The 25,807-nt window shown below is 36.7% G+C and overlaps 1 protein-coding gene across 2 annotated transcripts; it reads right to left on the bottom strand.

The window, feature by feature from the left end:
* Nucleotides 1–389: 389 nt before the first annotated feature.
* Nucleotides 390–24,860, bottom strand: LOC135684816 (DNA excision repair protein ERCC-5 homolog). 2 transcript variants are annotated; one of them, XM_089114733.1, is made up of 17 exons: nt 24,769–24,860; nt 22,923–23,105; nt 22,396–22,571; nt 22,015–22,130; nt 21,379–21,462; nt 20,854–20,926; nt 20,192–20,338; nt 18,849–19,917; nt 18,194–18,363; nt 14,505–14,624; nt 13,401–13,614; nt 8,557–8,625; nt 7,374–7,449; nt 3,255–3,330; nt 2,632–2,756; nt 2,003–2,087; nt 390–981 (listed from the first exon to the last, which is right to left on the bottom strand). In XM_089114733.1, exons 2-17 carry the CDS (start codon nt 23,008–23,010, stop codon nt 517–519), a joined length of 3,153 nt encoding a protein of 1,050 aa, XP_088970859.1. In that variant the 5' UTR covers nt 23,011–23,105; nt 24,769–24,860; the 3' UTR covers nt 390–516. The 2 variants fall into 2 exon arrangements, with proteins under 2 accessions (XP_088970859.1, XP_088970860.1); XM_089114734.1 differs by lacking the exon at nt 24,769–24,860 and having other exon boundaries at nt 22,923–23,689.
* Between the last annotated feature and the right edge of the window lie 947 nt (nt 24,861–25,807).

The following is a 25,807-nucleotide window of genomic DNA, read 5'->3' as shown; positions in this document are numbered from 1 at the left end:
TAAGGATCTTCTTCATGCCCTTTGAAGCTTTATTTGAAGCTAGTATGTAGAAAACTTATACATCGATAATTTTTGTTTATTTTCCAAAACTATAGGCTAGGACATTCTTCAAAAATTGACGTTGTCAGAAATGATTTATTTTCTAAATGAAGGCCGATCTTTCAATCTACATCATTGCTAGAGTCTAGGTTAGGATATTTTAAAACTTTTTTTAAGTACTTCTTATACAAAATCAAATTGGCAAGATTCGATGCGGCCTTGCTCGGGAATAATGTGTTGGCTAGGAACCAAACTACTAGGCTGATTTTCTACTGACACATCGAATTCGCCCCGTGAAGTTCAATGGGCTGGTTAGAAAACCAATAGATAGCGAAAATAAAGCGACGACATGCCATTTTGAAATACAGTATAAAAACTTTTGTCCAAACCAATTCCCCTGTAAACCACTTCTTTAAAAAATTCTACATACATTATTGGCAATCCTTGTTGGTAAAACAAATGGCAAACACGATGCCATTAATCTGAATCAGAACTGCTGCCACTGAGATCTAATACATGACGTGCCACTTGACTTTTCTTCGGCAATTCACTGCTTCTTACAGTTGGGACTCTTACTTTCTTTCGTCCACGTGTCGTTTGTTTTGATTTATTGACCCTCTTTCTGAACTCTAAAACTGTAGGGACACGTCGCTTTTTATACGATGTTTTTCTTGAAATACCCGAGACGTTTCTTGCTTCAGATCCAAGATCATCAGTCAATGGCAAAGGACCATCAGCTGAAGACAAAGAGTTGCTAAGACCTTCATCAGCTCCGGTCAGTGTAACTGTTGCCTTGGGCCTGGCCGCGGATGGCTCGTGCTCTGTATTGCCACACACGCCGGCCCGCATTAAGTTTACGGTACGCTGCAGTCGTTTGCTTGATACTGTACGGTTTGAAGTTTGTTGAATGTTCGTGAAATAACGTCTAAGGCTGGTTTGATTCTAAAGAATAAGTGAGGTATGCAATCAAACTTTACCAACGTTGCTAACTCTACGCAAGCGCATTTGGTTAAAGAGCGCTAAAATTCAATCATCGTATTGTTTTGATTTATCGGGTTGTTTTCGTTCGTTTCGACATTAGCTTTTGCTTACAACTAATTACACTATCATTATGGATAATGTGACGAAAGGTGTCTAAGAAGAGGCATCAAGCGTCAATCAAGAGGCAGTAGCATAGAGGAGCTACAAGAAAGTGCAGGGAGGGGGGGGGCGAAATTAAGGCCATCGTTTTGATAAGAGATGCGACTCTCGCCCTGAAGGACCCTGATGACAGTGAAAAAATATGCCATCGGTTTTCTTGAAGGATAAAAAATATAGAGAAAGTGGCAATTGCCTTTGTTTCTCGGATCGAAATATCGCCAATCTGTGCATCCTTCAGTGCGGCCGTCTACCCAGTCCTTTTTTCTATCTGCGCGATAAAATTTTGGGCGAGATGTTGGATCGTTTGACCAGGGCATTATTCATTGTGCAGTCTGGAATTTAATCCTAAAACAATCTGGGATTAAGACCAAAGAAGAAGAAAAAGAGGTTTAACTGCAACAAAAACCATCCGAGAACTTCAATCAACATCTACCGACAAGTGCTAAATTACCGAATAGTTGCTACAAAATTTGTGGGAGAGGGGTAACACAATTTCAAGACATTGAACCCAGGAGCTTGCAGTCAAGTCTCTCAAGCGAATATATGAATATTTAAAGTAGATTTAAAAAAAGATCTAGCTTAAAATTAAAATCGGGGGAAGCAATTTTACTCCCAAGTGGGGATGAATTCTCCTTGCACCTTGTTCAGTACATTTAGGCGCGTAGAACTAGGGTATAAATTAGAACCTTTCTAGACGCCTCTGGTCTCTGTTATGTCCGTAACTTAGAACCAGCCAATGAAAGACTAAACTTTTATTTGGCGCACCAAACTAGAGCTTTTTTTGAAAAAAAATGCCATCTTTTTCAGTTAATGAAAAACCTACCTGAGTAGAATTAAGCTGCTTCATGAGTGGGAGAACGATTTCGTCTGTGCGTGAAGATGGCCAAGCAAACTTCAAACGAGCATATCTGCGGTTTGTTAAGGAAACGTTCCCTTATGATTAAATGATGACTTGATGATGAAACTTTTATATTTTCCGATTTCTTCAATAAACTTTTGCTTCAAAACACAACCCTAAAGTCGCCAGTGTAGAGAGCAATGCGCCAATGGAACATTGGGAATGAGGTAGCAGTAAGACTTTTCAAAATAGCAAGCGGTCAGTGGATTGAGTCAGTTTGGGGAAGGGTGGTGTTGGCTAGGCGAATAGGGTTGATTGATGCAGTGATCTAGGTGGGGGCCCAATGAAATCTATAGATTGCAACTTCAACAACGGAAATGCCTGTCAACTGGGTTACTTTTTGGCATCATGTTGCCACTGTCCATCTTTCGATAAAATCACATTTATTGATCATTTTTAAAGTAAAAGTGATCATCGTTCCACAATTTTTCCAATAAAATCGGATAAATTTCTTGTATTTTCTCCAATACCTTACAAAAAAGTGTTTTTCGATCTAAGAAGCGCGAAGCGTAGTTTCTAAAATCTAAGGCCTAATAAATGATCGAAAAGGATACTCTCTAATTGAATCCAGGTCAGGCTTACCCCACTCAAATGGCTCGTCCGAGGGATCGACTGTTGGGTTGATGTATGCATTCCAGACTTGAGGGTTTGGAAATGACTTGGGAAGGTCCACTGTGCGCTATGTTCAAAGAGAAGTTTCAAGTATAATGAGATTATTTTTATGCCGTCAGTCAACGAAATTTAAGGAGATTAGTTGAAAAATTGACAAAATTAATAAAAATGGACCAGATCAAAATATGAAATACATGTACCGTGATGAAATCAATCTAAATATGTCTATTGATAAAGAAAGCAGAATTTCCATATACGATGTTAACCAAAATCATTGATAGCAAATATTAAAAAGGATGTTCGTCTTTAGAACTGCTAGGAGTCAAATACAAAGCGAGGAAAACATCAGGCAGGCAAAACACTCTAGCCCAAGAACACCTAAAGTTAAAACTTCACTAAATGAGAAAACCGCCACCCCCCGTCTTCCCTCATCTTCACATCGGGTGATAACAAATAGACAGAAAAGGATAAAATAAATACTTAGTTTCTTGCTTCCTGCTTAGAAAACTTCCCTTCAAATCCAGTTTGTGTCATGTTAAGTTGAAAGGATGAATTCTAAACATACCAGTTTGGCTTTTAGCTTTGAATCTTTTTGAAAAAAGTCTATCTCGTCCACACCTTTAACCTCCTCAAACCAGTTCCTAGAAAATTGAAAAAAAAGATAATGCTACATATAAGCGTGCAGCTGCCCGAAGATCGTGTTAAGCGCGAATTTCGGGCTTGGGTCCGGGTCTGGACTTAAGTCCAGGCTACACGACGCCTGACTGAAAATCACTTGGTTTTGATTTCGGATTGTTGTTCACTTTGGATTTCTCTTCAAACAGAAGCTTCAGATACACAACTCCAAGTTACCTTTCAATCCAACTTATGCCCCTGTTACACGACCTCGGATTTAGGAGCTCAAGTGCAAGAAAAAGTTTATCTCGCATTTTTGGCAGAGGAGCTTTTTTAGAGGAGCATTCATGATGCCAACAGACAACCAAGACAGTCCTGTTGAGGCCTGTTGGATGAAACTACCTTCGTTTAAACAAGGAAGAATATCAACAGAACTACATCAGAGTGGTTGTCACTTTAGTGAATTTCACTCCGGTTTGGCAAACTGAAACTAATGCTAAGGTCGACCGTTTGGTTTCATGGCCTTTTTACTCTCTTGGTTGGACTGGAGGTATTCAAAGGTGCATCAGAGGCTCCTTCTTCTGAACTTCATAACAAGTATACCGTTCGTTCTTCCCCATCCGCGCACCCTGAATGGTGCATCAGCTCATAATTAGGAAAAGGATATTTTTCACGTCTATTCCATCCCCCAAATCAATTACAATCCGGGCTTTGCGGAAATTCAGTTAGCGTCCTCTTTTTGCCAGAGGTTGATGGAAGATTGAGCGATTTGCGCCGATGTACTACCAGACTCACTCGTTCTCGATGATGTGGGAACGTAGCCTCACGACTGATTTCCTGGTGTCTTTGGAATGTTACTCTAAGACCCGTTTACACGAGACCTGGACCAGATCGGATCCAAAAGTATCCGATCCCTGAAATGGCAATGCGTTTACACGGGATCCGATCCAGGACCATTTGCGTTTACACGGGAATGGATCCAGAATTCAATTGGTTACGCGCATGCGCTCTTCGAAAATTGGCGCGTATATGACGTTTTCAGAACTTTGTGCGTGATCAAAACACAGTTCAACCTGAACATGGAGGGATGTAACGCTAAAAAGGGTAAATTTTCGTGGACTGAAGAAAAAACTGCGCTACTTTTAAAAGTAGTATTGGACTACAAAACTGCAAAGCTTGCAAGTGGACAGGATTGAGAAAATATAAGGACAAAGTACGACGGCATATCGTCAAAGTTTCGTAATAATTCTTCAACACAGTAGTCTATCAACTTGATGTTCGGTTTTCTGGCGCCAAAAAGCCACGGATAACATATTCAAACTACCTTGAATTGAAAGAATATTCAGTCTCACTTTCGACAAATAACGTAGACGGATCCGATCTGGACCAGATCCACCCGTTTACACGGGATTCGGTCCAGATCGGATCCATACGGGATCACCTCTGAAAGCAATCCCAAAAGTGTTCGGATAGCGGATCCAAAAGTATACGGATCCACCAGTTCCCGTGTAAACGCAAGGCCTATCCGTACTCTTTTGGATCCGATCCGGTTCGGATCCGCTTTCGTGTAAACGGGGTCTAAGGAAACAATTTTTGCCCTACAACTTGCATTGCACATCCTTCGCGCTACTCATCTTCCGCGGTCACATCATAATCATAAAAAGTACTGCTGTTTCTCCTTGCTGTGAGATCTTTCTCTTAAAAGATAATTAGCTCCCCAACAAAATTGGCCGGCATAAAAAGCTTCAAGGATCAACAGAAACACGCGCGCTTGTAAGATTAAACAAAAATTTATTACTACCTGAAAAATCTAGGTATTAAGCTGAAGTCGGGACGGTAAATTCTAAATTAAACAAATCATGTTAAAAATTCAGGCGCGGTGAAGGAGGTTGATATATTTGCTGATAAGTTTTGTGAACGTTATGTTTGAACAATTGGTAAATATCTTGATAAAAATGCCAGGTGAAGGAATTATGTAACTGACAGGTTTAATTTTCTTCAAATGCTTTATTTTAATAAGTCAACAAAAGAGAAGGAAACCAAAATAACAACGTCTGAAAAGTAAACAAAAGGGAGAACGCGTTCATCAGTGACTTAAAATGCAGACAAAATCTGGAAATTTAATATCACAAAAGATCTTGAAATACAGTTGAAAGAAAAGAAAGCGAGTTGTCAAATGAAAAGAAAACACATCAAAAGAGGCGAGACAAAAGACTGGATTCAAAAGCACAAAACAGCTCTAGATATTTATCATGAAAAGAACGGTTTTTACGAAGCAAAGTCAAAACAATTGCAGAAGTTTTATGAAGCAACATGTCTTGACATGTTGAGTGGCATTGAAGCTCTACAGTGAAACGTTAAACTTTAATGTTTTAAACACAATTGTGGAGATTCTGAATAGATAGCCAAGCAAAAATTAGAGCAAAGGATAGGGCACATTCAAATACACGACGGAGACACAGTGGCTGCCACAGTCTAGAGTGTTTTTAGGTTTTTCCATAACTGCGTACACAAAATCTGAAAATTACTGAGAGAGAGGTTTAGAAAGGGTGAGGCCAAATTGTATTATTGTATGGGAAAGTCTAATTGTAGGGAATTGTCTAGTTACCATACTGCTCGATCTGATAGTCATAAATAAGCATGATTAATAGTCATAAATTAGTATGATTAATTATTTCAAGTAAAGGGTTAGGTTTAGGGTTAGGGTTAGGTTTATGTTTATGTTTAGGGTTAGGGTTAGGTTTAGGGTAAACTAATTACGTCATAAGGTCGAGCAGTATGGAGACTAGACAGCTCCTAATTGTAGACCTGATTGTCAGGATCTTATTTCTGTGAAAATATGCTGGGTTGGATGCATACCTAGAAGGACTCAAAATTGAAATTCTACAGAGCGAAAAAAAGGATTGGGGAGGAAACAGAAACCATAAAAATCATTTGAAAAGTATAAAATTTTCTCCGTGGGGGTTAAAACCAAACGATTTTCTTCATAGGCAAAAAAAGGAGCCCATTCAGGCTAAAAATGTACTGTCAGCCATGACAGATCAAAGGACAGTGTACGAGTGGTTTTTATAAGAGCTAAGTTCTGTTTTATCCACAGGCGTGATTACTAACAGTTGCTCTACTCAATGAGTAGAAATCAGTATTAAAATTTCCCATTGCTCATTTCTTGGCCTTTCTTGTATGAGAATATTTATTAGGGAAATTTCCTGCCTTATGTAAGAGCACCTTCTTCATTGACTACTTTCCTTATTTATGGTAATGTTGGATTTGCCACGGCAAGTTGTTTGTGTGATCATCTCACCAACGTGTAATCAACTCAATATATTTATGTAGCACTAATTATTTCTTTTAAATGCATTCCAAATATGAAAAATCAAACTCCTTTTTCCATTGTATCAACCATATTGAAAGAACGTCAATTTCTATCTGATTAAACTGTTTGACTATCCTATTTCCAAATGGTAATGCGACTATTGTAGCATTGGCCTACTTTTGATAATCTTACAGCTGCGATTGTGGTTAACCTCCTGTCAGAATCATAAAAGCTTCTCATTTTTCCTCCAGCAAATGAACCAGAAATTGACAAATCTCCACGAAAACGATGAAGTAAATACATTCTCCAGAATTGGCAACTGAAAATCTTTTGTTATCTCTGGAAATCTTGTTCATTTGCTTGAATAATTGCATGATAAAGCATGATAATCCTGTTTAAAGAAACTTCACATAAACGATTATTTTACTTTGGCTGACTTTGACTTTTATCCTAGATTATAAAACAATTTTCAATGCTTGATAGTCTTGTTGTCTTTTGCTTACCCCGTTAGTACTTGAGTCCTGATCACTCTAGTGTTTATCTTAAATACATGATATCACTAAGTTTAAGTTTTGGTTAATTTTCTCATGTGATGCTTTGAATTCATACCCTAGCCCTCAGAACTTAAACAGCTGATCGCCGTATGCGAAATTCAGCACCAGCCGCATGCTTGATGTCGCAATAGTATACCGCAAGTTGTTTAAGAGATAAAATAAGGGGCAACACCAAATGCGGCTTAACAAATTTTGAACATACTTGAGTCTTGCCAAAGCCTGCATTGGTTCGCCACCGAATTCCTGAAGAATTTCCATTGCAGTAATAACACCAATACCTTGAAAAAATAAAACATAGTTTAAATGATGAACTATTTCAGAACTGTCACACTTTCAGATGAAGGGACAGTATTTTTATGAATCGAAAAGACCATTTCAAAACAAAAGCTTAATTTTCAAGGGCGTCAGCCAACAAGGGTAAGATAGTACCCCTAGTGTCCATCAAAAGCGATCAGAAACTTATAACTTAATTCCGATAAATTCACACCCAGAAATAGCAGAAGCTTCAAATAGTAGAAGCTATTGTGTTTGATCTGCAGAATTTAATGATAACCTTTTTTTGGCGAACGAAGGCAAGACTCGATAAGATAAGGAAAGCTTAAGTCTCAATCTACCCTTAAATCTTACAAGGAAATTATATTAGATATCAGATTGGATAAAGGTCAAGTTGGAACAGGGGAGAAACACGGGGAACATGTATGGAGAACAGGGGTGAAACACGGGGGACATGTAGGGAGATCAGGGGCGGAACACGAGGAAAGTTAGAAAATATGGAGACACTGGAGCACAGTTCAAAACGAAGCAGCAAGTTAACGTAAAACGATGAGTTGTTATAAATATAATTTGACAATCACGGTTGGAACCAGAATGCAAAGGTATTGCAAAGGTATTGCAAAGGTATAAAACACACAAGTTTAAAAAAATTCAACTCATCAGGTAATTACATTACAACAAATAGCTGGATGAATGTAGGCATTTTCGTACATTGGCCATTTGTATAATCAACAAATATATATTATATCATTTCTTTTTTCAATCATTTAAAAGAGGAAAGTTGCCAAATTGCCACATAATTGAACCACCAATTCCTCTTTGCTTCTTCGATAGGCTTTTTCATGATGATCAGGATTAAGTCACTTTCCTTTTGGTAAACTGTTTTTGCAGAAGGAAAAGCAAAAGAAAAAACTGAGTGGATAAGCGTTTCTTTTTTCATCCGCATCCTACTCCGAAAGGGACTGAATCAAGATATAACACGAAGAGGATAAAGGAAAGTCTACACCCCCCCCCCCCCACCCCCCGCTTCTGTTCACTATCTCAGTTCTAAGAGTTCCCCAGTTCACTGTTCTAATAGTTACATGCACATCATAAAAAACTCCAGTTTTTACCGTGAATTCCTTCCGTGTAATCACTGCCAGTCAGGTAAGCGAGAGCAATCATTTTTTCGCGGTCAAGAACTGGAAAGAAATAAAAGTTTTAAGAAATGTTAAACTCAATCATCGTCCTTTCTCTCAAGCAATCTTATAGTGTTTTAGAGAATGTCTCTAAAACGATTGAAGATTAAAATTCATCTTATGATAGCTGCTGAGGGATAACGAGATTTGTACGTACAACATTGATTAGCGTGCATGTTCTCGGAATACGTCCCTTTTCAAAAAACACAAACAACGCAAACACCAAGATGAGAGAAGGTATATTTTAGAAATTTGCTCCTTCAAATGGGCAGCAACCCCTGTTGAAAAAACCATGTTAATCCTTTGCCTGAAAATATTTCTACTGCAATTTTGGTTTCCGGTATTTATTATTCCTTCACGGAAATTAAAACAGTCTCATTAAGTTAAATATGCATTAGTCTCATTTTGGAACGATAAATGACAAAAGTTTGAAAAGATTGTAGTAAGGCTGTACGAGTCAACATTCTATAACGACTTTTTAAGGAGGGGTAAATATATTTAAGGAGGGGATTTGTTTTAAAAGAATTGCAACATTGTTGTACATTCCAAAGTTAGGAACAACTTCTCGTCTCTACTTGCATATTTAAACACCGGTGTTTAGCCATATGCTGATACAGTACACACCACTGACCATCACAGAAAAATTCTTGATTCTTGCACAAGTTAAACTTAAATTTTCAAACATGGCCTAAACCTCTTAAATATCACCAGAGCTATGTAATAAAGAGATTATCAAAGTTAAGAAATAAAGTCATTCATACAGGCCTTAAAAATAGACAGAGAGAATAGGTCATTAAATATTAAATGTTTAATTGAGGATTGATTTAAAGAAATCTACGACGTGAACACTAGGAGCTTTTATTACCAAGAAAACCTTTGTTTGAACAAGAAAGCTTTGTTATATCAACTGACCAAGGTGCAGTTGCTTTAACAATAAGGAACATATCCGCAGCTTTGTAGAATTAAAAAAGGCTTAAAAGTTGTACTCATTTATTCAAAGTCTGTGTATAAACATGCAAGTGACGCAACTGGCTGTTGACGCGGTAAAGCCATAGAGATGAAACCTTAAGCAAGCTGTACATTGCGTGAAATTGAGACAAAACATAATACCTAGTGCAATACAATCCATAGTAATATTTCCTTAATGCATGCCTGGCAGAGTCGTTTGCTCGTCACTCGTAAAGGGACCAAAAATGATGAAACAAAAACTGAAGAGATTCTTTGAATTGCACGCTCATCAAATTAGGAAAAGAAAAGATGTAGGCAAAATAAAACTTGTCAAAACTTATCTTTGATGATAGTTTAGTTTTGGTCGATTTTCATGCAATCTCCCTTGATTATGCCTTAGGACAGATTTCTAATTGTATTTTAACGTACTGATTGGTGGGAAATTTGTCCTTTTGCTTGTCACAGCAGTGAAGGAAAAACTGGACTTTTAACCCAGTAGCCTTAGTCAAAATGGGGCTATTCCAATTTGCCAGCTCAAACAAAAACACAGAAGATCACCAACAACAGCTTTTAAAACCTGTTGAAAAGACGAATGACAGTGCTAGGAGTGAATGTGAAGTGAATGCAATTTTGACGCTATGAAAGAAAGTTATCTGTTAGGCACAGATGCAAGTTTTAAAGATAAGAAAGTGCTTTCTAGGATGCTCCCACAGCAGAATTTCTAACAGAAGATTTTACCGACAAGTATAAAGTCAGTTGCACAGTAAAAGAGGCAGATTCCAACAATACAGTAGAAACCCGCACAAAAGAACCTAGGTTTTTTTCTGTCAGCCTCAATCGGTTTTCAATTAACAGGCTGCTATTTTACATTCCAATGTAAAAGGTTCTTAACAAGGTTCTTATATACGTACAGGCCTTGCACACATTAACAATGTTTTCCACCAAAAGAACTTTAACGGACACATATAGACTAGCTTTGATTTTCATGTTAAATTTCAACCAATCAAATTAATTTATGTTGTTAGATTGTCCAATTAGAATGCAATATACCACAACCTGATTTACTCTAAGCTGGTTTAATTTGCCTGTGTAAAAATGCCATTTTAAAAACCATATTTTTTCATATATATAAGAACCTTTGCAAATTTCAGCCTCTTGGGGGTTCTTAATTATGAGGTTTACTTAATTATGAGATCACTTGAAATCATCTAGAAACAAAGAAGCAATACGACGTAAGGAAAATGATAAAGCATGGAGCTCTATGTCAGGCCGCTGTCCTTAAGCAGGTGTAACAAAGAAGTGCAAAGCAGCGACTTGTTGTAAAAGTATTGGAATTTCTTAATGCATCTTATGGTGTACGCATATAATGATCCACAAGTTGAAATAAAAAGTGTTAAGAGTTGGCCCTCCTGAGCACAGCAATCAATTGGTTCGTTTATTAAGTACAGAACGTTTGGACTCAAACTTTGCAACATACAACCACTTGCCTGATTGTATATATGCTCCTAGAATGCTTCTGTTGTATAAATATATCTAAAATCAGTTTTCGTGAGGATATCAGTGACAATTCAGTGATAAGCAATCGACATTTGTCTTTGTGGCAGACTAATACTTTAAGAATTTGGGGCCCTTCAGTTATATTCCCCTCTCGTGGAAATCATTAAAAATGCCCTGTTTTATGATTTTCATGACTTTAAAAGTTTTAAGAAGATGATTTTCGAGCATATCTTTAAAATAATTCATCTTCAAAGTCTATTAATTAAAATGGTTTACTTAATCATTTCGGCCAATGATTTGATCCTTGTTACTCATTAGAAAGACTTGATATCATCTAATATCACGCGAATTTAAAGTATAAACAGTGCCTGCATACCATACACAGTCGACTGTAACAAAAATCATCATGAAACGTCATAGCTACTCTCCTTAAAGAATTGTTATTTCGTATAGATGAGAACTTTCTTTAATTTTCAGTCTATGTCACTTTTAAAATTTGCTTTGAATATATGACTTTCATGTACGACTGATGTCTATCTTTTCAAAGCTTTTTCTTCCAATCTTTAATAAAAATAACTTCTGAAAAAATGCAACTTTGCTGAGACTATTGTGCAAGGTTGAGCTCTATCACAATAATTCCAAAGACTTTTAATTAATTTTCACTCTGCCTGGGCAACTTGTGAATAACAATTTTGTTCCAAAATTGACAATAAGTTAAATCTTTCTAAGCTCGTTTTGGACAATAGAAATGAAGACAGGAGTAGAACTGAAATTCGGTCTTATTATAAAGAAGCGATGTTGATGAAAGGAAAAACAGAACTGAATGGAGTGTGAGGCAAACTGATTGAAGCGGTAAATAGGCAAAAATATGGTACGATTTGGCATAAGAGTTGGTTAGATGAAAAAAGCAAGATCTTAATCATTTTTAAAGGTGAATAGTATTTTATTAGCTAGTCGTATTCATTTCGAAGGTTTTATATCTTGAATTGTGCTGGTAAACGGGGTTTTAGAAATTCTTGAAATATTTTTTTGATGCAGTGTTTGCAAGGAAACTCTGGCCTAGGGAATGTTAACCCTTTCTGGAAGGTTGCCTTCTGGTTTAATCCCAAAAAAGTCGTACATGAATGTAAAAACATTGGGCTTTTTTGCAATATGACAACTTGACAATGTATTTCACAGAGTCCCAATAAAAGTCGTTCCAATTATCTCCCGTAAATAAAAAGCATGTGTAAATGTCAATTCCTTGAAACAAAAAAAGGTGCCTGACACCTATCATGTCTTTAAGAATGACATTTTTGTTGTAATGTTATTCATTTCTGAGCAGCTACTTCGCGACACACTTTTCGACGATGTTCTTTCTCATCTTGATTGGATGGAGGTCTTCTGAACGTAATTCATTTTCCAAATCAGGTACATATGATTCCCTGCAAGTTGCTGATTTCTTATAATTACCAATATTTATTTTATGTTTTTTCTTGAAACAATCTTTTTTTTAGAATCTTTGCCACTTACAGCAACTCTTAAAGTCTTCTCTGCAACACAAATGATTTTATGTATATCTTTGGGTGGAAGTACGAGGCCACCACAATACTTAACATTCACGATGTAACTTGATCAACTGGATGCAACTCGAAACAAGGGGCCGTGGATGGTTCGTTATCAATTAGGTATTTCCGGGGGTCATCAGATTCCATTTCGATTTTGAGGCACTAGTAGTAGGTACTAAGTGCTTTCACAATCTCCTTTCGTTTTTGGACAAGCTGGTCCCTAACATAACAGATCTGGAGATCGTTGAACATTGATTTTTGTTTAAGACTTTATTAATTGTTTTCAACATCTCCTTGGGGTTATGGAATTCTCAGATTTGAAGGTGCTATAGTAGCCCTCGATAGCTCTTCGGAGTTCACTAGTCACCCTGTTTCTCATGGTCTTGTGCTCAGGCCATATTTAATGGTCTTTTTCAGCTCCTGTCTTAGTCCGGTCTCGCTGGCGTATCATTTCAAAACCTCGTTTATAAACATAGATGGTTGAAAACCTTAAAGGTTACCTTTAAAACAAAGTTACCTTTAAAAACTAGACAGATCATCAACTATTTTGGTTTATATTCACCTGCTTGGAAATCTCCCGTTCTTAGCTTTTGTGTGAAATTTACTTTTTGCCCATTAACGACATGTGTGATTTTACTTTAGCCAATAACCATAGAGCTAGATATCTAGCGATTTTGTCGTATTCATATCATTGGTTTCAAGATACTTGCCGGTGCCTTACCGCTTCGTCAGTCCTAGAAACAAAACATGTTGTTAAAAAATCTTGATGTTAAAAAAGTGACTCACATAGTGCGTGCTTGACATTCTCAATCAAGAAAAGCTCGGCATATTTATCCTGATTGAAAATATTCTTATAGACCCTTGTCCCACCAAATAACAAGATGTCGCTGTCATCAGTTATCGAGCCATCGGTCTGTTTTGTAATGTCGAGAACTGCACATTGCGCCTCCGCTTCCATTGGACTGGTAATAAAAGGAATACCAAACAGACGCAGTAATTCCTAGAACGGAGGACATAAAAGAAATAAAGACTTTTAAGATAATATCAATGAGAGGTACTTTTCGTTACTTTAAAAATGGAGAAAGCATATACATAACATCTCGGCTATTTGTTGGTGATCAAAGATTACCTCATGCAAACTGAATTCAAAGGGTAATCTGATACTTGTAGTAAAAATGATTGGATTGCAAAACAACTTTCTTCAATCAAATGATAACATTAATTGTTATTTCGGCTTAAGTGACCCTTCCTTTTAAGCAGACGTCTCCTTTGAGCTAGTGTTGCTTGGTGTAAATCATCGTGCATCTTGTCTCGCAGTGACGATGGCCTTGGCCATTTTTAAGGTTATTGCAACGTGTAACATCGATGCCTACCACTTGTTTTGCAGTCTTAGGTTTGACCTCTTGCCTGGCCTCAATCATTGCGAGTTTCAGAGATGGTTACTGCGTGTTACAGGCCTTACACAAAATCTCTAAAGCCCATTAAAAAAACCATTGCGAGACCAGTTGAAGGCAAAAAACACCCTTTAAAACAAGCTTTTGACCAAGGCATCTTTTCACCTTCAGACTATTTCTCGTATCAACTTAATCAAAACCCAAGAGCAAAATTTGTGACTTACTGGCTTTGATTGTGCGAATTAGTTACCTGAGATTGAAGGCTAGGCAAGACTACAGAAAGATGACATGCTAGTTAAGCTTAAAAAGTTTATGAAAGCTTAAAATCTAGTTTAAAGGCACATGAAAGCGCTCAAGCTATTAAAGGTAGAGAAAATGACTTGTCGCAAAAAGTCAATACATTTTAAGCAGGATTTTGCGTTCGACTCGCAAAAACAATTGGCAAGTCACTTCCATAAACAAAAACCTTATCACATAACAGAGAAAAAGCGTTTACCTGCACGTCCGTGTATTCCTCGTTACTAACTGAGGCTGCAGCACGTGTCTGGCGATCTCTTTCTCTAAGAAGCTCGCTTTGCTCCTGTTGCAGAGAATCCTGTACGGCATTTATTTGTTCCTGTTAAAACAACCATAAATAACATAAATATGAGATACATATGCAATAAAACTCTTACGCAGTACGATCAACAAAGTTTCTCAGAGGGTGGATCCAATATTTATTAAACCAAAATGAAAGTATAATTTTAAACGGCTTACACCTGTTAAAATGATCCTTGATCTTGAGCTAGCCCCGTTCTCTTAGGACACATCATAAGCTCTGGCCTGCTACATTTTAAAACCCAACTGATGAGACAATATTCTTAACATAAAATGCAAACTTAAGCAACCGAGTCTTATTACATAGAAGAGGTACTAAGAAAAAATCTAAACTCGCACTAAGCGCAAATAATATCAAAACGTAACTCCGTAGTCAAGGGAAAAACAGCATTCCTCTAAGAGAAAAAGTGCTAGTAATATGGAAGCGGCCGAGTCTGTATAACGAAACAGAGTTTAATCTTCCAAAACAGAGAACTTTCTCTATTTTGCTTGGCAAATTTATAGATAACTTCATGCTAGCAGGAACAAACTTCATGCTAGCTGTAAGGGTATGTCAGGGTATATTCAAAACGTCGTTTAGAGGACACTTGAAGGTGTCTTTTGATAGTGTGTAGATCTTTTATAAACATTTGTTCAAACAAGATAACACTTATTTGCTAACAATGCACCAACTCATGGCGACAGGACTCTAGATAACTTCATGCTAGCATGCAAAGGTAAGTTAGGGTATATGCGTTCAAATTTGCGCTTAGTGCTAGTAATCATTTGAGAAAAAGTGCTAGAAATATAAAACCGGCGGAGCCTTTATAACCAAACAGAGTTTAAACTTCCAAAACAGAGACCTTTCTCTGTTTTGTTTGGCAAAGTTATAGAGTTCTGTCGCCATGAGTTGGTGCACTAGTCGAATCTTGATTTTTGAACTTCTCGTATTAAAGTTTGAAGAAGAGGCGATAAAATTCGAGGTTTCCCAAAAATAAGCGCGAAAACGATTTGCTGACGCCATTTCATTTTTTTTACTGCCTAGCGTTGTTTGGTTTACATGCGATAATTTTTGCAAATATCTTGAATTTTGGTTGCAGAAATTGAAAAGTGAGCCGTTCATTTTAAGACTGTATTTTCAAGGGAGGGTAAAATATTGTTTTATTTGTTGTCTTCTGTTTTTGATATAAATAAAACTGCAATACTTCTGTCACCCTGTTAAGCGTTGAACATTAAAACTTTGAGAAAAATCTTGAAAATTATTCAAAATCCTTTGAAACAAGGGATGTTTTTCAGACCGCTACTTATTTTCCACACGTCTTCATAGTGGTGCACCTCCGGAAATCCACCCAGGGTTGCCTGTGAGGGCATAAGCGTACGGGAGGAAAAATCTATGGGGGCTGCCCGACAAAAGTTCCATAGTTTACCAACATTTTTGCCGGACTAAGGGAAGACAATCGTCCGATTGGGGTTGATTTAAAAATATTTTAAATGTTGGGGGTCTGCAGCACCCCCTCCCTAGCCCAATGGCTTGTATCCCCTCTGAAGATCCCCTTTTACAGGATTTACAGTATTAGATGAGCAGAATTATATGTAATTATTTAACAAAATAGTTAGCTGTTCTATGCTGTTAATTAAATGGTTGCAAATAAACAAATTCTGACACCCATAGTTTTTATAGCGGCGCTGACGCACTTGATTTTGGCCCGTGCACCACTATGGCGACGAGCCTACGTTTCTTCCACACAGTGTTCTACTTGTTAATGTTGGTTGTACGGAAAGCAAATTGAATGAATTTAAAATAATTCAAAACGTCGCTTAGTTAGAGGACACATGAAGGTGTCTTTTGACAGTGTGTAGATCTTTTATAAACTTTTGTTTAAACAAATAACACTTATTTGCTAATAATGGATCAACTCTAGATAACTTCATATCGACGTAAAGGTGACAGGACTCTAGATAACTTCATTCTAGTATGTAAAGGTAAGTTAGGGTGTATACGTTTAAATTTGCAAATTGGAAAACAATAGGCCAACTGGTTTTACAGAATTTGCCCCTGTCCCATTTTGCAGGCTCATAGTACTGCGATTTTTGAAATTCTGCCACCATAACGGAGGTTTAGAAACCAGAAGCGATTTCAGTCACTTCGTATAAATCTACTTTAAGCAGATCCCAGTTTTTAGAAAGGGCCTGACATGAACTAAAATTTTCTGTGGCAACAAAGATAAAAGCAGAAGCTGGACATAGGATTGGATTATTTTAACAAACCTTGTTTCAATTGAAAGACTGGTTTGAAATCAAAGGTAAATTTTTCAGTTTTATCAACTTAACTTGCTTTACTTTTTTTTAACAAGACAGCAGCTATATGATTGGCTTAATAAACAATCACCAGAACTTTAGGAATACTACATTTATTGCTGGGTTTTCGAAAAGGTCATTTGCCGCATTGTTACTTCACGTGCAAAGCTTCGTGTTCCACAGATGCAGAGGTGGAAAAAATTTTCTTCTTTCTGGGAACCTAAGAATCTGGCTCAAAACCTTCTGCAAGATTTAGGGGGTAGACAAATAAACTTTCTGTTTGTGCCTATATCTCTATACTTGGTTGATGTATAAAAGAGGGCAAACTTAGTTTTAAGAAGTATGATACTTCTCATTTGAATGTTCAATCTGTTTTTATTTTGATGCTTAATTTGTTTTTTTTCTCTCGAAGTATTTCTATAGAAGGTTAAATCGAATGCATAAAATTATCAGGCAATCAACTTCTTAACATAATCAGTGTCATTTAACATCGGAGATCTTGACTATTGTTCCAAAACTGTCATTCTCAACATATTAGATATGCCTTTATTTAATGCATAAATCCACATAAGAAAGAAATCAACTTTAACTAGAAATTGATTCATTCAATCAATCATCATGATGGAAAATCAAAAGGAAAATCCATGCAAAAATCTCCAAACATAGTTTCAGAAGAGTTAGGGCAAAATCATTTGAATTGTATGGTGCAATTTATGGAGAAGGCTTTGCCTAATCTTTTGACAAGTGAGAAGCAACATGTGGTTGAAATGGAGTCCTAGCATGCAACAAATTAATTTAACCAAGCATATTAACTTATGATCAATGCTGCTCACACCATGGTGTCAGAAATGTTTTCTGTAAAAGTAGATTCCAGTCTCTATATTATTCTCAGTTTTAATCATGGTTTGTCTTGAAAGCTCAGCTGCTAAAAAAATTCTGATCGTGAGTGGCTAAGATTTCTGTGAGATGGCGAATGTAAATAATATGCACCAAGAATTTCTTTCCAATGAAAAGAGACTAATTCCCACAGTCCTTTGGCAGCTCAAATTTAGCTGCTCACAGGCGAGTTGAAAATAATACTTTCTGTTAATTTGACTTAACATTTGTCACCAGATTTTTACATTTACTCTAACACTTCAAAAATTTTCTGTGAAACTTTCTGCTACATTTTTATCTAGAAAAATTTCTGGGAACTATGTTCCCAGGTTCCGATACTTTTTCCACCTCTGCACAGATGTATGGTTTTAATGTGCTAAATCAAGCAAAGGCTATGGTATTTTTAGAGAATCAGAAACTATAAGAAAATCTTACCTCAGATTGGCAGTCCTGGATAGTGTTCTTGAATCTGTCGAATTCTTCACTATCCAAGACAAGCGCTCTTTCATCCTTCTCATTCTTGCTGCTATCAAAGTTTTCAGGCTTAGGAATCGCAGATACATCTTCATAATCATCATCTATTCTCATCTCAGTTGCCTTCGTATCTAAAAGACGGGAGTCACTTCAGTATCTTGAAAAATAACAGTTGAATTTACTTGCAGGATTGTTGAGGAGAAAGAAAAACTTCACTGAGCCTGATAAGACAAAATTATTAATGAATTACAAAAATCATTGTTACCTTTCCACTAAACGTTAGAAAAATGATTTCAGAAATGCAGAGCAAGCCGAGTGCTTAAGAATTCTGAGCAATCAAAAAAAATTAAATGCCATATATTAAATTCAGCATTTAAGGTACAAAATAATATGTGAATCGGGAAGTGGGAGGGGGATGGTGTTGGTACACAAGAATCCGATAGTGCCGCTGTGAAAGGTTGGCTTAGATGAGAGGGATGATTCGGCAAATTAGCCTAAAAACTTGAGCACTTATTATATTTTCCATATCTGACCATTATTTTAAGAGAACATTCAGTTCAGGCATAGAATGACATGCATTGCTAATAACTGCAACTTACTAAATGAAAATAATTACCATCATTGGCGAAGCCCTCATCTTGATCTGGTTGCACTCCTTCCACCTCCACCAAATGATCACCTTTATTGGCCGTAATTGGCACGGTCGCTGGTGTTGTTCGGAGGTCTTCTGAAGGTAACACCGGCGGTTTTCGGTCATTTGAAGAAAGTTCATCAGCTACTGTTTTTTCAACGGTTGCCAATTCTTCACAACTGGAATCCTCAACTACAAAACTTGCTTTCGCACTGTTTGGTACCGTAGAGGGGACCACTTGAGATTCAATTTCCTCCTCACGGAGAGACCCATAAGTGTATTTTGCTGCAGCAACATCATCAATAGGAGCGTTTAAATCATCATTGGCATTTTCATTTGAGAAATTCTCTGCATCGTCAGAACTACTTTCTGGTTGAAAACTGACCAACTTTTTATTTACATGTGTTGTGTTTACAGACCTGGTAACCTCGAACGATTCGTTTGTTTCATTAGAAATAGCCCCTAGAGAATTCAAACAGGCATCCTCCACAAATGGCAAACTTCTCTCTGGCTCACATTTGCCCCCTGATTCTTGGCCCATCAACTCAACGGCTTTACCTTTGCCTTTTGATTTGTCACCTTCGACCTCCTTCTTTTGACTTATTCTGAACTTTTCAGCTTCTCTAGATGAGAATTCCTCGTCAAAATCACTTTCTTCCGTGGTATCAGACATAAAATCGGTAGTTCCCAACCCATCAATAGACGAACTATTAAACTTGATTGGTTCTCTTTCCAAGCGTTCAAAATGTTCTTTTCGCTTGACTCCTTTATAAATATCCGACTGGCTTGTTATATCTATTGACGAACTGAATAAAATATTTTCCCCTTTCTTTTTGTCTTTTTTCAGCAAAATGTAATGTCGTTTATCCTCAGAGGCAACTCGACTTGCTTCAAATGTTTTCATATTCTTTCGCAGGTAGCTTTCTTCTTCCAACTCCCCTATATCACCAGATGATTTAGAATTCATTTCCTTTCTGACATCCCCGATCTTTTTAGTAATTTTTCCACGACGGAATAAATTCTTCAATTGGAAGTCTGAAAAGTCGTGTGCATCCTGAAGATGAAATTTTATAAGATGCTAGATGCTAATTCTCAAATTTTATATAAGATGCAAATTAATGAAAAATTACTGTTTACCCGTCTGTCATAAAGTTCTCGACACCGTAAAGGCAGAGCTGTACATGCTTTTGGGTGTATAGAACGGATATGTTCTAAGTTGCTACTCTAAGTTTCATGCTTAATGCTATCACAAGGCAATATAATACAGTAGAGTAAACTGTCTACAGTGGAGTGAAAATAACATCAGTTGAAAGACGTATGCACAATACCTCAGGCATCAGCTGTGATTTACTCCTATTATATCTTCGTCTATACGAGTCTTTCATTTCCATCAAAAGCTCATGCTGTATTTCAGGTGGCAAAGTTTTAAATTCCTCTGCATCCATATCGACTTTTGTGATTTCTTCAAGCATTTTCTACAAATAAAACCGATTCGCATTCATACATGATGATATATTGCCCCGAGTGATCCAGCGCTGGAGAGATTTGATATAAACAAATACTAGAAGCAGAGGTACAGAATATATGATGAGACATACTCTTTAAATAAAGGTTGATTCCAAGAAGAAAGTGAAAAAAGAAAACTTTAGGCAAGTTGTTTCTAATATTGCTATTCAAGTCTCAGAAATAATTTTCGAAACTTCAAAGAAAATCATCAAACATCGTAGAAAAAGTACCATTGATTGCACTCAATGAAAGGAGCTATGAAGCAAAGTGCTGGCCAGCTTCCTAGCCTTTAAAATAAATTGAATTATTTTGCCCATGAAGTTTCACAACCCATTCCGAGTCCAATGTGTCCTATGAAAGTTACATTGACAGGAGATGGAGATTAGACAGGAGATGATAAGAGTGATCAGACAATGCATCGCTTTGAAGACAATGAATAGCCCTGGACGTACGCCAAGAAGCCTCTACATTTGGACTACCGTACCTCTACGTTTTCACTTCTCATCCCCGAGATCCATTCTGCCTCTGCATCAACATTGTCATCACTCTCTGAAGAGCTAACGAAAACGCAAAATAAAGAAATTTTATAATCGGTTTTTTAAAAATAAAACGGCTAAGATAGAAATATTTATACTTCAAATAACCAGCAAACCATTATTGAGTTTTTTATTCATGATAAACAAACCCGCTAAATAATGACAACACCCTGGAGGCAAATGGCTGTTGCCATACTCCCAAAACTGAACTTTTTCCTTCTCATTGAGAAATCTCAGTTCTATACTGTTATTACCACATCTAGAAGCATTGAAACGAATTTTGACATTGCTTAAAGTTGCTTTTTACACAAGAGAAAAACATCATATTTAGAAATACAGAGACTATATACAAAATAAGAAATCTTTGGAGTTTGTTTGCAGAAATAAATCGATTAAAGTATTGCAATTCAAAAGCAAAAGCATAGCAGACAGACGTTTTCTTCTCTGCTGCCATACTGTATTGAATGATTTACCTTACATTTTCTCTTGTAATGGGCAATGGTGGAAGTTCGAATAGATCTTGAGCTTCTGGTCTTGATGAATTTACGGGCCTCATTCTATTGAGGAATAATGTGACTCACTTATACAAAAAACTCACACATATTGAAATTGCATTCGATGAAGAGCTTACATGAAAAAAGTTAGATTTCATCTTTGCACTTAATTGTAAACGGTAAATTCAAGATAAAATGTGTACTGAACTTGAAGCTAGCTTATATGTTAGATGTTAAGGGCTAGAAAGTTGGCAGTTTAGGCTCCAAATAGGATGATTCCTTTAATGATATTCTTAACTCTAAGTACATAGGGTACAACGAGATTCTAGTTACATGGTTGATGTTTTTGCCTTTTTTGCCATTTTGAGATTCTTTAAAAGAAAGAGGACACTTTGTGAGAATCTAGAAGCAAAAAGCTTATCTTTATCTTATCTTTATCTTTGATTCGATACATTCTTCCAAAATCTAGTGTCCACATACATTTTCTTACTTCTGTTGCATGGACATATATACAAGCAACAATATTCTGATAAAGACAGACCTATATTCTACCATACAAACAGTCACCCAAAGCAAAAATTTGTTTTTCTGAGAAAACCTGGCAAGACTACTTACCCTTTCTTTCCTGTTACTGTTTCCAGAGCCTTCCCTTTGATAAAGTTGTGCAGAATTTTCTTACTTGCCTTGTGTGCCTTTCCCTCAGCAGCAATTTTTCTCTCTCTTCTGGCAGCCTTTTAGGTTGGAAAAAACAGGAATGAATTACTCAAAAGACACAAAAATCATTGCTTAATCCAAATATCAAATAATCAAACAACCTTGAATAGATCTACTAAGGAAGCCAGGCATGTGCGAGGGAATGCTTTATAGCTGTAAGATTTCCTAAAGAGCTACTTCAATTAGAACTAAATAAAATAAATATCTGTTAAAAGTCAGAAACCTAAAAATGACACCAACAACACACTACAAAATTCATGAAAATGAAAGAACAACACTTACTATTGTCTTCTTCTTCAGTTCTGGTACCCCACCATCAAAAACAAAAATGGGCTTCACTTTGTAAAACAGCAACTTGCAAATGCGATGAAAAATCACAATAAGGTGTGCATTATGAACTGGATTTCCAAATTTGTCCCTCATTCCCTTCGCTGCCTTATTCAACCAGATACTGACATCTTATTTACGTTAAAGTAAACATAGATACTCTATTTGCAACAGTATGTGAATGTGAAAGAATATTATGTTGATTTGCTTAATTAGAGGCCTTGAGAAGAAAGGAACCAACCTTAAACAACTCACTACTCACCCAAGAAAGCCAACTGAATTATTCAGATAAGAAAATTATTCAATATCATGGAATGAAGCTTCTCAAAGCAAAAAGATTTGAAAAGGAATCAATCCATTTAAATCATAGCATGTTTCACAGTGACCTTATCATTTTAAGGTTTTCAGGTTATCAGCCTAAGTGATAAGCGAATATAGCAGCCCTACTATATTCAAAGATATGACTAGTGTAGAAAGGATACCAATAGCTAAAACCTTCCCTTCCAACATTTCAAGAGGAATAGGCTTCCCAGCTGGCTGCAACAGCTGCCAGAGTCCATGAACACCCATCTTACAGCACTAAAAATTGACTCTGCTTTGAACTACATCATTGCGTAGTGTTTCTGTGTAAATCACAAAATTCTCAACCATACAGGCAATAAAACCTATAAGAAAATTGCAAAAAATAAAAATCAACCATTTTTATGAAACCAAAATCAAATCCTAATACAGCAATAGCACAAAATAGGGCTCATTATAAAATCAGTGCAGTTATGCATTTCAGATGTATGTATTCATAATTTATACTCTACTTGGATTGACTGACAAAAGAAACTGACATAACTTAAATACCAAAAAAAATTAAAGACGAATATACAAGGTATGATAAATAAATAATTTTTATATGCAAGTGTCTCTGAATGGGCAATCTTTTACAGTCATGTGCTCCCATCTCGGATTGGCCTATTTTGATCCAAAGCCCAGTAAGCATTCTAGGGCTTATGCTCACAACAAAGTTTTAGCCAATATTTTTTAAGAAGAAATGGCTCATCAATGGATACTGTGCACAAATTCTCAAATAAACAATTGCTGGTATCAAATCTTCGAAATTGTTTACTTAATAAACAAACACAAAGCACAAAGCAAGATAATCCTAAAACACCACAACAGGGAGACTGGGTAGTCTCTACTTCCTAGTTTGTCAGACAAAAAGCTTTGTTTTGAAATGTTTGTTTTTTTAAAAGCCATTTTCAAACATTAAAAGAAAGATCAAATCAAACATATAAAAACACCCAGCACCGCTGCTGCCCCAGACTGCAAAGTTTCGGTATGTGAGGGGAATGCGTTCCCGTTTTGCTCAAATCCCTTCCATGAATTTTTGCAAAACGCAGTTGGAACACAGACTTTCATGTGATTTCTACAAGGGCTCATCACGAGGCTTAGAATACTATTTAAAAATTGAATTTCGCAGCTTTTAACTTGTTATTCTGCAACATGATTTGTTCCCGCATAAGTGTAAGCAGCAGAAAATAATTCTCCACGCATAAAAAATACATTGCACTCTGGTTTAGGCCTATGTTGGTATATATGGAAAGATTTGTAGTGAATCATGGAAGCCTGCATTTTGTCCTGTGGGAACATAAAACTAGAATTCTCTCGCACTCTACAATAAAGTTTTGGCTTATTCAGTTTTAGTCAGCTTCTTCCGAATCTTAGCAAAAATCCTCTTTCATAATAGGTCCTTAGCTATAGAAGAGAAAATGACTTGACAGCAGCAAATCTCCACAGTTTCCAGAATGAAACCGTCAGCGTCCGCAATAAATTGCCTGTGTCAAGCCCCCGCCATATCATATCAGGATTACTTCTAGATCTGCGCATGGCCTTGATATCACATACTCTGAGTACCAGAGCCTAAGAAATCGGGAAGGGATCTCCATTCTCCTTCTGATCTAGACTGAAAAGTTTGATCCAATGTTATTTATCCTTCATTCCGTCCGCGCAAAATTCCACGCACAAAATTTGTTTATCTGTTCACGTTCTCCGCGAATGTTCCACCATTTAAACTTCTGACTTCTGGTAACAAGACAAAACAAAGAATACAAAGCCTTTTCGAAAGCATTTGCTTCAAATTCAGCGCACGATTTGGCGGGAAACGTTATCCAAAAATTTCAAAATTATTGTTCTGGCGTAACCCCGCACAGAAAAAATACTTAACAGTCTGGCTGCCGCCCCAGGCAAGTCAATGGTGCAAAGCATCAGACAAAGAAAAGTACCAGATTTTGAAAACGAAATACACGAATTAAAAAAATACAAATCGTGTCTTCAAACCTCTTTAAAGCCAAACATGAGAGTTTACTACAAAATCTTGTGTCTGCCTTACTTAGGCCAAAGACGGCATTTAATACGAGGTAGCGGGACAATGAATACGAGGCCTTTTTGCTATTGTAGTTTCGGGGGGCTTTATGTTTCGGAGTAGTGTGGTGGAATTACGATTTTACCTGGACAAAAATAATAAAAAGCTGTAATTTGGCACATAGGTTCCATACGATACTGGGAATAACCAGAAAAAAGCCCCATCAATTGGACATTGGGAATTCCTTATTTGGGGAAATCCCATATACCATTTTGGGCAAAGCCGATTGTATCAGTGTGAATACTAAATAGTGCACTGGCTTTAGTAAAAATGGGAATTAGTCTAGTGTTCTTTTAGGTATTTTTGTCTTTTCTTTTCATAAAAAAGTACAAATATAACGTATGTGTTTTGTGATATAGAAAAGTTAGCACTCGAAAAAGGTCACACAAATAATTTCAAAATTTCAGCAAGGTTATATATTTTTGATCAGCATAAGTATGATTGGTAAAAAAGTTTTAAGGTTCAAGGAAAAATTTTAAGGTCATAGAACTTATGAATTAATGCAACTTTTTTGACACAAGCTCTGTAAAAGTTGAAAACTCAGTGGCCCTCGGAGAATATCCACATGTTTTTCTGGTCCGGCACTCAAAACAATTAGGAACCCTTGTTGTATAGCTTATTAAAAACCTATGTAGCAATTTTATTCGTTAAAGAGTCTTCCGGTAATGCTACAAATTTACTGTAGATACAACAGTTTCTTATATTTTCTGGCAAATAATTCAACACTGGCTTAAATAATTTACGGTCTCGCCGTAATACCGACACAAGGGTCTCAGAGCAACGCGCTTTGCAACCGCCTATGGACAACATAAGCAACTTCACATATCAAGGTGTAACTGCATGGAATGAACTAAGTACAGAAAGAAAAAATGCCCCTTCATTGGCTGTTTTAAAGGAATTGTTGATTGAAATAAAAAATCAAAGGGTGTGATGATTCTGCTCCAACGACAATCT

Source organism: Rhopilema esculentum, chromosome 21, assembly GCF_057945365.1.
Source record: "Rhopilema esculentum isolate cy_ngs chromosome 21, ASM5794536v1, whole genome shotgun sequence".
Classification (NCBI taxonomy): domain Eukaryota; kingdom Metazoa; phylum Cnidaria; class Scyphozoa; order Rhizostomeae; family Rhizostomatidae; genus Rhopilema; species Rhopilema esculentum.
Note: the sequence above shows the minus strand (reverse complement) of the source record. Positions and strands in the feature narration are given on the sequence as shown.